Consider the following 16,140-nt stretch of genomic DNA (forward strand, 5'->3'; position numbering starts at 1 on the left):
AGACACTTTTTGTGTATTTATACCCTTTCTAAACACCAGAAGCAGAACATGGTCCATTTGCTAGCATACTGTGACAGGGCGGCAGACTTCCTGGCCACTTTATGAAGTGGCTTTTTCAACCACACCTGACCAAGTACTAACCCTAATGGACACAGACTGACGCACAGACTGCAGTTCACAGTACTGCACTCCTGTTAAAAGATGTCAGTCCAAACACTGGGCACAAACACCCTGTACAGTGCTCTGCTGCTCTCGAGCTAGGTCAATTCTCTAAATAACAAAATAAAAAAATAAAATGTCCAGATCTATAGAGTCAAAAAATGAGTCCTCGTGTTTCAAGCTGCCAAGGATAGCAGCTGAGGGGATAGGCAAAGAATTAACCCCACCTCCCAAGATTTTATGTTGTCCATAGTTTTTTTTAATGGGGCGCTAGATGGACTTAACTGTATCAAGGTGCAGATGTTACAGTGCACATTAAGTGAGCAACTCAACTAAAAGACCAGGCAGCGTCAGATATTTATGCTCCTCTGCATTACTTTATTTAAATAAATAAAGTTCTAGGGCTTTACTAAACTGGAAGGAGATCTAAAAATTACAGCTATACCTTCACTTTTCTTCGTGACATGGTTAAAACATTACATTCTGCTACAAAGCAACGCAATTAAGCCTGTGAAGTGTCATTAAGCCATGTATCAGCAATAAAAAAAATATCAAGATAATTTTCCTCAATAAAATCATGTATTTCATTTGAGCGGGCAACCACAGACCTAACATTTAACAAGGCGGCTTTGAGTGTGTTAATTTGTAAAAATGATGGTTCACAGGGATTAGCGTGACCACTATTTTCTAACCCTAGTTCACACTATTTATGTAGCGCTCGAGGTTTAAGATGGCCAAAGAACAAGTTACTTCTTACCTGGTAACGTTCTTTCGACGGGATGTCCCTCGACAGCCACCGTATTGGCGCGGACGTCACCATGCCCATAAATAGCCACGCGCTGCGTCCGTTGCTCAGTTCTGTTTTGTAGCATAAGAAAAGACATGCCTGAATCGGTTAGTAACCTTGAAGGAGCGAAAGCTGCAACCACAAGGGAAGTTATCACTGCGGGGATGGATGGGAGGGGCGATAAGGAATACGTCGGAGGAACATCCCGTCGAAAGAATGTTACCAGGTAAGAAGTAACTTGTTCTTGGAAGGGATTGTGTCCTCCAACGTATTCCTTATCTTTGATAGACTCCCATAGCAGTGGTATGTAATTGGAGGAGCGAGTGATAGTGTTATGTATCCCTTTAGGGATGGACCAAATGTAATACGGCCTTGCCAAATCTGGTCTCTTGAGCAGTGGAGGAATCCAGATTGTAAAATTTTGTGAATGTATGTGCGGATGACCATGTGGCAGCCGCACATTTGTCCCGGACCGGTACCCCTCTCTGGAAAGCCGAAGAGGCTGCGATACTCCTGCTTGAATGAGCCCTGAGATTTTGGGGTGGCTCTTTCCCTGCTAGCCTATAACATTCCAGGATGGCCAAAATAATCCACCTGGAGATGGTTTGTTTTGTTATGGGTAGTCCCAGTTGGTCTGCTTGCCTGATCCTAGCCAGAGGAACTTCTTCAATTCTCGTAAGTCCAGGATGGGTCTCAGTCCTCCGTCCTTCTTTGGTATGAGAAAGTAGGGGGGAGTACCAGCCCTTGTTCCTGTCCGCTACAGGTACCGGTTCTATGGCACCTTTCTCTAGCAGGTCCATAATTTCCTGCAAGAGGAGCGGATCTGGAACTTTTAGGGAGCTGTTCCCCGGTGGATGAATCTGAGGGATGTGTAGAAAGGGTAGGCAGTAACCTTGGGCAACTGTCTCCAATGCCCAAGCATCTGACGTTATAGCCTGCCATTCCGTCAGATGGCGAGTTAACCTGCCCCCTACAGGTGTCTTGTGTGTGAAGGCCTCAGAGTGGTTTGGGGGCGGCTGATGCAGATGCCGAGGGTAAAGAGGCACCTGCTGCTGCTGCGGTCTCAGTACTTTACCACCTCGGGTGGATCTCCTTTGGCCTCTTTGAGCCAGCTGTCCTCTGCCGTTCCCGAATGAGGAATAATAGCGAAAGGACTTTCCTCTCCCAGAGGTTCCTGAGGGGCGAAAAGGAGTTTGGCGGATAGCAGCTCCTAAGGATTTTGCTGCTGCTTTAGAAGTCTGTAACTTTTCCAGACTGTCATCAGCCTTTTTCCCGAATAATGAAGAGCCGTCAAAGGGCATATTCAAAAGTCTGGCCTGGACATCAGGGGCAAAGCCCGACTTTCGCAACCAGGCATGCCTGCGGATTGTTGTACTTGCCGCCATGCCCTGCTGATACTGTCAGCGGAATCGATGCCCGTTTGAAGTGATTCGCACATGGCATCTTTCCATCTTTAATGATGTTAAGGAAGGCTTCCTTTTCCTCTCCTTCGGGTATGCAGTCAGCCGCTGATGAAGCACACTCCCATAGTGTGTGACTGAACCTGGCGAGCGTACAGGTAGCGTTGATGGACTTCAACGCCATACTACAGGCAGAGAAGACTTTCTTTGCCATAGAGTCGTACCTCTTGTCATCCCTATCCTGTGGGACAGTAGGGGAAGCAGTCCTACTGCTGGATGAAGTTGCCGCTTGAACCACCAGGCTCTCTGGGGTCGGGTGTTTTGACAGGTATTCAGGGTCAGCAGCCGCTACCCTATACTTTGTCGACAATCTTTTATTGACTGCAGGGATAACTTCGGGAGTTTCCCAATTAGATGCAATTTTTCTTTGTAGGGCTGCATGGAAGGGGACCACCGGGTCCTCCTGTGGGCCTTTGTCCAATATATCTGTTAGATCATCCTGTTGGAAAACAGGTGAAGGCGCAGACCAACCCATAAACTCAATTATTCTTGCCATCAGGGTTCTATATGGTGTTTCGGCATGTTCCCCTGGGTCTGGCTTTACAAATTCCACTTCTGGGGAAGTGTCCAGCCCACTTGCCTCATGAAGTGACTCCTGTAGTTCCTTCAGCCTTCTTTCCTCAGAGGTGAAATCCTCTGCAGTAGGCAGTGTGGTTCTCTGTAATCCAAATGTTTCCTGGTCAGAATCTTCCCCTTCTTCATAAATTGAAGAAAGACCAGGGTATTCTGACCTCTGAAATGGAGTAAAACCCATTTCTAGGGCCGAAGGAGCCAAACTCATCGTTATTGGACGAGAAAAGGTCGATGTCGTAGACGCCGATGTAACAGGCTTCGAAGGCGCCGAAAACGGCGTCGATAAAACTGGAAGGGGTCTCGAAGAACTCGAGAGGATCGGGATCCTACTCGAGGGCATCGACGACGGCGTCGTGCCGGAGGCCCTTGAAATCACCGTTGGCTGTGGAGCCTTGGCCCTCTCTTTCATCGGCGTCGACGATGGCGTTGAGTCGATCAACCGATGCGTCGAGGAACCTTTTGACAACGGCGTCGATCCGTGCGTCGAAGGAATCTTCGACGACGGCGAAAGAATCCTCGACGACGGCGTCGAAGACGGTGCCTTCTTACCCGATGGCTCATGGCGCTCTCGTGTGGAATGTTTCGCCAGGTGCTGCGACTCGCAGCACTTTGATTTTTTAGGTTTTTCACCCGGGGTATCACCCTCAGCTGTCTTCGAGGGGGTCGAGGCTGTGTTCTCGAAGACGCTTAACATTTTCTTTCTGAATTCCTCCCACTCAGCTTGAGAACAGTGTTTGGTGGGACAGGAGACTCTTTCTGGGGACACAGAAGATGACGAGGAATGGGACCTTCGACGTTTCTTTTTTGAGTGTCTAGATCTCGACGAATGGTGGGAGCTGCTTCGAGATCTAGAATGGGAATGTTTTCGACAGCGAGGAGATGAAGGCCTCGACTCAGCCAACGAAACCTTCGAGGAGGATTTGGCTGACTTACCTCTCTCTCGAGCTTCCCCTTTCGCTCCTTCAGGGCTTTCGCCGTCATGGACATGCAGTCCTCACACTCTGAACAATGGTGCTCGGACCCTAAGCACCATAAACAGACCCTGTGTGGATCCGTTATTGACATTTTTTTACCGCAGCCTCGACATTTCTTGAAGCCGGATCGCGGCGTCGTCAGTTCTGATGAAGAAGCCATCGAGAACGATAAGGAATATTCGAGTCGAAATAGATAGTAAACCTGACTGAACTGAGCAACGACGTACCGAGGCCCCACGAAGCGCGGAAAAACGGAACTGAGCAACGGACGCAGCACGTGGCTATTTATGGGCATGGTGACGTCGGCACCCATACGGTGGCCGTCGAGTGACGTCGACGCACAGCGCCCTCTGCAGAAAAGATTTCCGAGGCGAGCAAGCTGGAAACGTATTATCAAAGATAAGGAATACGTCGGAGGACACAATCCCTTCGAAATTGTTATTTAGTTCAGAAAGGGTGGAGCTGTCGTAGTAAAGTAAAGGCATAGCATCGACTAAACCGTGCAACTAACTAGAATAACCCTTAATCCCACTAAGCAAAAAACATTTAAGGCCTGTAGTGCCTGCTAATGACATCACAAATGCGCATACGGCGAGTGCCGATGGAGATTGGAGCCCTAAGCTTGTGCAATGTAAAAAAGTACAATCAAATAAACAAACATGCAAATATGCTAAGAACGTTTAATAAAAAGTATAAAAAAGTGTTAAAATCTATAAATGAATTTTAAGTAGATAATTCAATACATGTTTCCGCAGATTACAAATATCAGCCAAAAATAAGCAAGTTAAGGAAAGCGTTGAAGTGTCTACAAGCGACCAGTTAAACCCCCCACGACCCTCAGCACGACCTTAAACACACAGAGTGCGTGGCAAGGTTGGGAGAGGTGTGCATTGTACCACAGACAGATGAATAATATTGAATATCTATATATTGTTCAGCCACTGAGGCGCCATCAGAATCAGGAGGCAAAGGGAGTGCCTCCTCAGATTGCTCACCCACTTTGCACAGGAGAGTAAGTGGGAGGGAATGCATACAGAAAGCAACCCAAACACTGGGGGAGAAACAAATCTACTAAAGAGCCCCGACCCAGCCATCCCAGATGTACAAACCTGATGCATTACTTGTTGGCTTTTGTCACAAAGAGGCCCACATTTAGGAGTCTCCATTTGCTGAAGATGTGCTGCAGCATTTCTTCAGAACTACCACTCCTGAGGTGCTTGCTTCCTCCTGCAACGTTCGTCTAATTCGTTTTAAAGATCTCCTTCTAGGTGGGCAGCCAGCAGGGAAATGCACTAGTTCCAGATTGACACCACCAGGTGGCACAGGAACGGTAATCTGGTGCATCGCATCTTGTTGGGATAATAAATGGCACTAGTGTTGTCCATCAGGATCCCCTCTGCTGCCCTTTATGGAAGGAAAGTTACCTTCAATTCCAGAAAGTTGATGTGGTCCCCCAACGAAGGGCACTGCACAGATCGTGAATACGCAGACCTTTATAGGTGGCTCCACATCCTGAGGCAGGTTGTTCATGTGGACAGATACAACGGTCCCAGCATCCCCTCGGTTAGATTCAAAGGGTTCATCTACCAGCATTAATCTGCTTGAACCTGTCCAATACTGGGACCATCACACTCAGGAATGGAGTCCTGAGCCCAGTGTGCCATAAACTGAAGTTGTCTCTTCCAAATGTGCAGTCTGGCAAGGGGAACCGCTGAAATACAGGGTGCCAAGAAGCCTCTTAAAAGTGACCACTTGAACCTGAGAAGCAGCCAGCACCATAGCACAGAGGTCTTAAGTCCTAGGTCCATGCAAAATGTCCCAAATGAAGCCAATATGCTGTATTCTATGCATATAAAAAAGGACTTCACATTTATTGATGTGTACCAAGATAAGCCACGAAAAGGAAACGTCACCTGAAAGGCATACCGAACACCTTCTGGAGAGGATGCCTGAATTAGCCAGTCCTCCAAATAATGCGTGTGAAACCCCTCTCAGTCTTAGAAAGTCCATCGCTTTGGCTACAACCTTTGTGAAAACACATTAGGGCTACATTGAGAACAAATGGAAAAAACATGAACTGGAAGACCTGACCACCCCAAAGCAAATTGCAAATATTTATGATGTGGGGCCCAAATGAGTTTGTGCATGTAAGCATCCAGCAGATTGAGAGCACAGATCCAATTCCCTTCATGGATAGGTCGGTTAACCATTTTTAAATTCTCTAAATACAGGAAAATGTTGAGGTTCAAAATCATCTCCTCCCCCCACTGCCCTTCCCACCTCCCACTTTCATTCTTTGAAATCGTAAAGAAACGCATACTTCGGAAAACTAAGACTGGGACAGCCTCATCGAATTCAACGAAAGCAATTTGAAGATCTCTCCCTGTAGGTTCGATGACAGATGTTGAGGGAGAGGAGTGTGGTAAAAAAGGAAAGAGGATTTGATTTGAAATATTTATAAAGCGCAAGACTGGGCAGACCTAACTGCATCTGGGTGTAGATGTTAATGTAGGCCTCAAATTACCAACGAGAATACTAAATAGTCCAAGAGAAACTGATCAGTGGAGTATTTAAACAGATTTGTCTTTAGATTTTTGCGGAACTGTATAAGCTCTTTCAGGTTCCTAATCTGTAAAGGTAGAGTGTTCCACATTCTAGGACCATATACTGAGAAGCGTCTGTCTCCCCTGGCAGCTTATCCACCGTATGCAACGTTCGGTTGGGTTTGTTCCAGGTCAGCTTCTCAGCAAGGTATGAGGGGGCAAGATTATGTAGACACTTGTAAACCAAACAAAGGATCTTAAAAAATCAATTCTATCCTTAACCGAGAGACAGTGTAGAGAATGACGCAAAGTTGAAATTGGGGGTCACTTTCGGGACATTGAAGATTAGTCTAAATCCCGAAACAGTACCAAATGCTGCAGATAAATCTAGCATCACCAAAATAGATAGTTCTCCTGTGTCTGATAATCCTTTTAGCTTTCCCCAAACTGCCATCGGGCCTTCTCTGTTCTATATCCGAGTTGAAACTGATGAGTCCAATAGTGCAATTTTTTCTACGTGTTCTTGTAAATGAGTGGTGACCACCCTATCCGGGATTTTTCCTAGCCAAGGAAGGCCTGCAAATGGACAATTTCTGTGGAGCCTTTGCATCAGGCATGGTGTAAGACGCCTGTGCCACTGCGTTGACATTTAGTATATCTTGGGCTAAGTTCTGTTCAATCATATCTTTTAATGATTTAATCTTGTGAATGAAAAATGCATTAAAAACATTGGCTTGGGTTTTTGATGATGCCATGGCTGTTAATATACAGCTGGCCTGGATAAAATTACAAATGGTGGGAAAATATTCTCCGTTTGCCAGAAGTTTGGATTTTCCTATGCAGAAATGTATACTTTGCCTTAAAGATTGCTACTTTGTCGTTATTCAATGTGGCTTTAACATTTAAAACCGCTGACGAAGCTCTTAGTTTCCTCCAGATGCCCATCTGGCAGTATTTTTTCCTCAGTCAAGTAGGGGTGTTAAACTCTTAATATTGTCTTTGCCATTTTAATGGCAACTCGTAAGAGGCATCTTCTTGTATGTGCCTATATTTGGGCCCGGCTTTGAAGGCTCTTAACCCCTGGGCAGTCCTGCTTCCTTTTATTTCTTTTGAGAGTAACATTTGGATGAGGGCTTCGCTTTAGTCAGCAAAGACTTTTCCATGATATTATTCACTTTTCTTTAGTCAGCTCATCTGTGATCGGCTGGAAAAGATGGGAGCCCAGAGGAAGGTAGACTTATCACTTTGTCTTGGGCTTCATAGGTTTCATTCCTTTTGAAAACACCAACCTTCTCAAATCAAGAACAAGGCACATGTCTCTGACAGCTGTGCCCACATAGCCAACCGCTGACTCCAACAAGTCGTGAGAAAGAACCCTGGCTTCAAGCAAACCGGTCACAAATTGATCCTTGCTGTCTTGTGATTAGTCACTAGTGAAATTTCCCAAATTCTTCGAGGTTGAACTCTGCAAGCTGACATTCCTTCATCAACATTTGCCTGCCAAAGATCCATGGAGTTATTAAGATAAACCTTTCTGTCCAAGTCAGCAAGATCCCTTTCTTCTATTCTTACTGGAGTCAGTGAAGTGTGTGCGGAGGAGGAAGGTTAATGTGGTCTGTCCTGGGCCAGGGCTGCTGGAACCACAGTTGAGTGAGGTTCTGGTTTGGAGCTTGAGCAGAATATCTACTTGGACATTTGCCTGACCATAATATCTAAATGCTTGTTGGTAGCTGGTACATGTTGTGGGCCTTCCCAGATTGTGTGCCTCCTTCAGGATGGCCAACTTTAAGGCAATGTCTAAGTCGTCACCAGCGCTCGCCAAACGAGAGGTACTCTCAGATGTCCTCTCCCAAGTTGGCGGAGATCACTCCAGTGGTGCCTGCATATCAAATCGATTCTTTTCTGTTTGGATCTGGGTGATTTGCGGGATGAACCTACATGGATAAATAATACATCTAACATTTGGTGAAAAAAGCCTACAAACTATATTTATAATCAAATGATAACGCAACAACAGAATTCTGAGCCTGCACAGATGTAATGGGCGTTAAAACAAGAAATCTGCTATGCAGTATACTTGGATATCCTACAACTGCAATATTTACGATCATTGTACGTTAGATTGGCAACTTTGCTGGCTGGTTCAGTAAAAAAACAATGTAACACTGAGGATTCAGATCGATGTCCACACTGGTCTGAAACCGTGGAAATAGTGCATCATTTTCTGTTCTTGTGTGCCAAATATCGATACTTGATAATGTTATATGTGAAACCGATTCTTGTTTGACATGGTGTCTGAACTATTAATGAAGCTTTATTATGCAAAACAGCAAGGTATGAATCGACTTTCATTAATGTTCATTAATGTGGCAGCATATGTACACAGGGCATGCCTCTGCAGGAATAAGTACATTTGAATTAGCTTAGCCTGATTGTCTGCAATAATCATATCTAATATTCACCATCATCTGCCCAATTTATCTATTGCACTTTATCCTTGATGTGTTAATATTGTGCACAATGAATGATGTTTAATTTTTAATATGACTTCAGTAATTTATGATGTGTCTCAACTTTTTATCGGACAATGTGCGGTGTGATGAATTACTTTTATGTATCTTTCTTGCATTTTATGACTTATGTCGAATAAATTAAATATATCATGACAATTACACAATGTCTAATCTGTCCCGATTAGGCACCAGAACAGGAGCTAGGATGCCCAACTATATAAGAGGGGTTAACAGAACCTCCAACTGAATATATTCCATTACAAACAGGCCCCTTTTGTTGAATGATCTGATGGATGAGACCTAGGGATCATCCTGGTCATCCACATCAAGATCTTAGCCTGCCCAAAACTTCAAAAAATAACTGCTGGAATACTTTCAAAATAACTGAACAGCAGGTCCTTCAAGATCAGCAGGGTGGTCCACTGGAACTGGTTCTTTCCTATAGATAATATTTGACTATAATAATTTGTTTTTATCTATCGATTTAATCTCAAGTGCTTTACACGGGACATATTTACATACATTACTATTATTACCCAATCGAAATTGGTACTAATTTATCGACCTTCGAAGGATGAAAGGCTGAGTTGGTCTTACTGGGGATCGAACCTGCGACCTGCATATCAAACAGATCACAGCAACAAACGTTTAACCCGCTGAGCCATGTTACCAGACTCATGGAGAAGATGGCGGCTTGACATATGTAGGTCAGGAAGAGACGGCTGGAGAGGTGTAAGAGCAGGCATTTGAAGAGTAGCAGCAGCAGACCCCCCCTATGGTCTTCCCAAACAATCCCCTTCACAAATTCATTCATCTCAGAGGGAAGTCATAAAGGTTCTGAACTTTGGTAGTAAAGCCGAATACTTTAGCGGTGCGTTAGCCCTGGTGGGCTGGAATGGGTCCCATACTAGACTTGCACCTCGAAGTTGAAGGCTCAGGCATCCCAAACAAAAGGGAAATTAGGGAAGGCTGGGATGTATGGCCTTCAAAGCGGAGAGATCGACTCCATTGTGGGTGAGAAGCCACTGTACAGGATGGCACTCTCTGACAGACAGGACACTCCGCTAAAAATCCAGAAAGCCTGCAATGATTGGGGAATGGGAAATGTTTCCAATCGCCGTTTTTGGCAAACTCAATTTCTGCTTGCTGGATGATGCAGAGTAGACATTACTTGAGGATCGATGAACCACCTGGGACGGAGCCAAAACATCCAACATCCCACACTCGGAAAGTCTTCACTGATCTTCAGCCATGTTTCCCAGGGGTTTATACAAGGTCTTTGAAGAGCCCTCCAAGGTCTTAACAACTGTCGGTGTGCAAAACGGAAAAGGTCCTGAGGAGCCCTCTGAACCCAACATGTGCCTGAGTGGTTATTGGTTGTGAGGCAGGTGGGAGGAAGACTGAGCCCCCCCCATCATGAGTCCAGATGATTGACACCCTCAACCCTGACTAACAACTGCAGTAAGGCCCAGCACGAACCCCAGTGCAGGCCACGGTGAGTATTGCTTTGCAATGGTTCAAGGAATAAAACAAATCCCTCTCAACTGGGTGGCGAGTGGGAAACATGCCTGCCTGCCAGGGTGCCTGTGAATTAAGGACCCAATTTACCTTGTCAATGTTCTGAGGAGGGAAAGCTTTGAAGTACTCTTCCCACCTCTTCATATGATGTCAACGTGACTTCACATAAAGCCTGCAACCAAGCATGTGACCCAAAAAGCGAATTACCCAATGGGCCTCATTACGACCCTGGCGTTAAGGGTTTAACGGCACCGTAAAAGGTGTCGGCGCCGTTAAACCCTTAACGCCCGATTACGAGTTCCCTTTGCGGGACCCGACCTTAACGCCTGCTTTTAGCAGGCGTTAAAGTAGGGTGCCGCAAAGGGACCTTGGTGCTAAGTACGGTGCCGCAATTTGCAGCACCGTACTTAGCGCCTTCCCCATTCCCATTGAGCCCTAACTGGGCAAAAATGGGAATGGGGAAGGGCCCATGGTGAATGGGGAATTACCGGCCCGCCAACCTTGGAATGGGGCGGTAATTCCGCCATTCACCATGGCGGACCCCGGCATGGACCATGGTGCTAATAGCACCATGGTTTTGAGCGCCGGGGTCGTAATGAGGCCCAATATGTTTGAATTTATTTGATCGCATATGACATCTGATCGAATTTCCCCTGTACCTTTTTACCTTCTTACCGTTTTGCTCAACATACAAATGGCCTTTTTAAACAATATTACCAATCACATGCTTGCTCCTGCTTGAGCAATGACAGTAGCTGCTTCCTCATATTCCGGTCCTGACCGCATACTGAGACCATCATTACTCCACCAGCAAACAGAGGAACCAGCTGTTGGCTGCCAGCTTCCCGCGCTGACAGCAATAGCATAGTGCCCTCGTGACCTAAGTGGCATCAGGTGAGCACCTCTTGTGAGCTGGCGCTACTTCGATCTGAATGGGTGCATCTATTTGATCGTTTCACGGTATGTAAATTGTGATGCTTCAATTAACATGAAACACTTCCCTTCGCCTTGTCTCGTAAATCGATGAAAAGACAATGCAAAGCCATTTGTTGGGCAATTATCAACAAATGCAGCAACCTCACGTTAAAAATTGCCCAGACAGTGTTGTTTTGTGTTGGATTATGTGTTTTTGGGTGATGTGTGTTAGCTGCTGACATAGGGAACAGAGTAAGCTTATTCTTCCTTGTAATAGTGGGATAAAGCGGCCTCAGAACAATACCCTGCATTGAAGTTACTCTCCGCAGTGCCTTTTCTCACCTGCTCTCTGGAACCCCGGCCTGCAGAAAAGCAGCATAGAATTACCAGGACGAGAAGCAGATGACTGCCGGACCACAGGCAAAGCCCCAAAGTTCTAGCATCTCCAGCAGCCATCGTCCAGCTTCTGCGGTAACCTTTATTGTTCATTTACTGTATTATTATGTACATACAAACGGTATCTTCGAGCAATTACATTTCGGCAGTTCACACGCGTACACGAACAAAACCCAAATCCCCAAAAAGCACTCATTTCAGGTGTGGTCATTGCCAGAAAATGGTATATGGTCTGCTGCAGGATTCATATCTTTCTCTGGGCATAGGCTGGAAAAAGAAAATACTAGCTGTGCAGCAAGGTATCACTGCTCTGATGAAGCTTGTGTCCAGTGCATGTGGCAAAAAGGGCTAACCGTTGGGGCAGGGAGCAAGCACATGGAAGGTCCTGAAGGTGCTGTGCATGCTTACACACTAGTGCCCAGCCTACTTCTATTTCTATTGCTGCTCTGCATTAAGCTCTGCCTGCATCACATTGCCGGGAATGGTTTACCAGAAGTGTGGAGGAAAATGAATGGGACAAAGACTCCTATGGCACTGTACATACATAGGCGACTACCCATTTTGACTGATAAAAATCAATCGAATGGTACAATTTGAACGATTTCAGCCAGTACCATTCAATCAATTTTTTAAAATACCAAACATGTGGAGCAGAGATTGCGGGGGTGTGTCCCCCACTCCTCATGTTTGGTATTTTTGGGCTTGGGGGTTGCCCCCGGTTTCTTCAAAATTGGAGGCGGGGGACCGATCAAAACAAAAAAAACAAAAAAAAAGAAAAAAGGGACCCTGCAGCGTCTGATCCCACCCACATTAGAGCAACGGATCTTACGCCGCACGGTTGAATGGGAAGCGGCAGTGCGCAAGCAGGTAAGTAGGGGAGGAGAAGCGGGTGGTGAAATGTACATTTTGGGTTGTTTGGCAGAAGGGCAAATCTATTCGCAGCGAAGTAGACTACGGTCAATTCAGCTGCAAATAATTACACTTCGGTCAAACAACCCAGATCCTATATATACATATATGCATATACACATACAATCAGGGTCAGAGCTTCACAACTGACAAAGTCACGTGTGATACCAAAGGACGAGAAGGTGCTTAGTAGCAGAAGTAGGGAAGGCGGGATCAGTGGTCCAGGTAGGATTTAGGCATTTGACAGCAGGGCCATCAGGCAGGGGACAGGCGTCTATCGAGCATAAAGGGCTCAATAGGTGAGCACCAGATGGCTGAGGGAGGAGAGTCGAGTAAGAAGAAGAGGAGTGGGTGGGATCAGGAGGGAAGAGGAACGCAGAGTAGGCCTGGGGAAAGAAAGCTGGTAAGTCAATGAAAATTGGGGTTAATAGTGCGAACAACATAGGGGTGGATCTATACACAAGATTCAGCAAGTGTGCAAGTAAGCAAAGAAACCAGCGAAAGCACTGTAATGCAAGGAAACAGTGAGAGGAAGTGAGAGTTGGGAGCACAGGGGAGAGAGAGAGTAGCAAAAGGAGAGATACTCACAAGGGGGCCCGTCAAAGCAGAGCAACCAGCATCTGGTTAGGGACACGGATAATCACGAGGACAAGTCTGCTCAAACAAGTCAAGAGCCAGAGGCATGGTCAAACAGGCCTTGCTTGGCCCAACAACTTGCAAATGGTATGTCTGGGACAAGGGATGGAGCACCATGAAGGCTTGCAGAGGATATAGCGCTCGCCCCAAACCGCCTAGGCAGACATCTTGAAGGATGAAGGCTAGGGGCAAGCAAAAGCAGAAATGGTGGGACAGCGACCTAGACGGGAACAGCCGCTTCCTGTGGCAGAGTCTGGGCCCAGGGAGCTCTGGATGTACAGAGTGGGCTCACCAAGATAATTAGTGAAGAAAACGCATAACAGTGCTTGTGAAAAATAAATAATTTATTTTTCGAAATACTCTAGAAGGTATTTCTTACAGCAATGTAAACGCATACAGCCTTGTTTTATATGTGTTTACACACAGAAGTGCGTTGGAGAACTTTGAATTGGAAGACACTAATTTTCCACAAATCTTAGTTTGGCCTAATTTAACATAATGTTCAGTTGTTTAGTGACCATACTAAAATGGCCTACATAGTCTATGAAAATAATTTAAATTCTATTTTAGAACCCTGCAAGGAAAAGCTATTATGTCTGCCCCCATTTTCACTCCACTATATGAAAGAAATTTACGAGCCACATGGATAGGCCCAACTGAAATGAAGCTCACACCAAGCGTTTAACACGCAACAGAAACATGGTGAACAAAAACGCACCTTTTTTTCTGGAGAAAACTGTAAGGGTTCCACAATATAGAAGTCATTTGGATCCGCTGCAAACAGAAAAAGGATAAAGAAAAGAAGACATGTCAAACATATAGAATGTCGTTAAGCAATGAAGGCCTGATTAGAAGAAACGTGCAATTAAACAACCCTCTCCATTAGAAACATTAGTCAAAAGGGCACAGAAAATAGGCCAGCCTAAACTATGAGATTAATAACAAAGTTTGCAAAATAAAGGCTCCATTCAGCTTAGTATTACTTTAAGCAATTCTGGAATTTGCAATGCTGCTTTCCTGAAACCGTCTAAGAAATGTCTTTCAATCATGATCTGGAATGCAGCTTGCAGCCTTACCTGTGAAGGTCCGGACTACCGCAGTATCTCTGGGTCGCCCTCGCTCTATCTCCACCCCCACACCATCCCTCATTCCCTCATGATGTGGAATGCGGCTGGAGGGCTTAGCTGTGGAAAGTTCCACTAAATCACACCCTCCTGGTGAGGCGAACATCTATGTGCATTGTAGCCTGCCCAAAACTTCAAAAAAGAACAGCTGGAATAATCACTGAACAGCAGGTCCACTGAACGTAAAGTTTGTCACACTGAATCCTCCAGGTTGCAAGTAACACACAAGGTTTAGGGTGACAAGCAAAGTGATTGTTGTGCAATCTCAAACAAATGTGGTGGCTATTAAAACAACCACGAATAACTAATACACGTTTTATTGAAGAACCATGCAGCTTAACATCACACTAAATTCGCAATTACAATATTTTGCATGCGAGATTAGTCGAAATGAATGTGAAATGTAAATGGTGATGACACCCCCCTCGCCCCCAAACCACTCTAAAAAAAATAACTCGGAAAAACTGGACTGTACGAGCAAAATGGGTCATAAAAAGGCTGATATCTATGATTTGGAATTCAAATGATTCAAATCAGAACAGAGGCTTGTGGTAGGACGTTGGATTAGTGGGCTGAGCCCTGGAATAATCGCTTTGCTCTCAGCTAACAATAGTTCAGCATTGAAGTGTCTTCCTGCACATCAGATGCCAACCAGGAGGCACGATGGAGACACAATTAACAGTACACCACAGTTCCCTCCCCTGGGCGCAGCGTCCTGCAAGTTTTAAGATTGTTCCTCCCAATTAGCAGCTTAGTTATCCTTCCTGAATAAATGTGCTTTGTTTGGTAACCCTAACCCCAAGAAGTACAAATTACTATTGCTCGTCTCATATCCAACCACCTTCTAAGTCACAATGATCCAGTTCCATACCAGACATCTTTCATTTCAAAGATTTAAGTACTATAGACTATATTGTTGTTTCCCCTTTTAACTCTGAACTTGTAAACTAGGACTCCCATTCGTTTCTTTGATGATGATTTGTATTCACTATAGAACCTATTTATGGCTTTACTTTATGTTTCGATCTACGATCATGGTGCATGTTAACAGAAGCTAAAGAAAATCAGATGCACTAAATTGTAGGACAAGTTCAGTAAAGCAGCAGTTTATTAAAAATGTGTATAGCGCAAACCATACTCGGGATAACGGTACTCTGTGCAGAGTCAGGCCATGGAGCAAAGGCATGTTAGCCGAGAATTTAGCAAGCAAACAGCAATAATGACCAAAGTACAATATATGGATGGGGTGTGCTCATTCATGCTTTGCTCATCGTAAAATAGTGACAAGTAACCCTCAAAACATCTGCTCTGTGCTGAACTTTGCAATGTATTGCTTGGGACAAGCATTACTTAAACAGCATTTGTGGCCGGTGTTTATTAGAGACCTATCCTTAATAGTTATCTAGCATGGACATGCAACATGGATTTCCATACTTAAAACATTCCATGTTGTCACTGCTGAAGGCAATTTTGTATTGTTGGTTTGGCATTTATGGTAACCAAGTATGGGCAAAGCCCCACGACATCAAGCGACACCAACTACAGTAACTGGCGTTTCAAGGTTGGGGGTGAACTTGCCACTCCAGTATAACTCATCTGGCTCCCCTTCACGGCCACCCCTTCGGGAGCTGCT

General features: G+C 45.2%; 1 protein-coding gene across 5 annotated transcripts in view; it reads right to left on the bottom strand.

Moving 5' to 3' along the window:
- SUCO (SUN domain containing ossification factor) overlaps nucleotides 1-16,140 on the bottom strand; it is a 1,613,753-nt gene that overhangs the window by 180,252 nt on the left and 1,417,361 nt on the right. For all 5 annotated transcript variants that reach the window (XM_069641200.1, XM_069641197.1, XM_069641195.1 and 2 more), the window contains one exon: nucleotides 14,102-14,157. In XM_069641200.1, coding sequence (XP_069497301.1) covers nucleotides 14,102-14,157 — 56 coding nt within the window. The remainder of the gene's footprint in view (nucleotides 1-14,101; nucleotides 14,158-16,140) is intronic.

Source organism: Ambystoma mexicanum, chromosome 1q, assembly GCF_040938575.1.
Source record: "Ambystoma mexicanum isolate Mex_15411 chromosome 1q, UKY_AmexF1_1, whole genome shotgun sequence".
Taxonomy (NCBI): Eukaryota; Metazoa; Chordata; class Amphibia; order Caudata; family Ambystomatidae; genus Ambystoma; species Ambystoma mexicanum.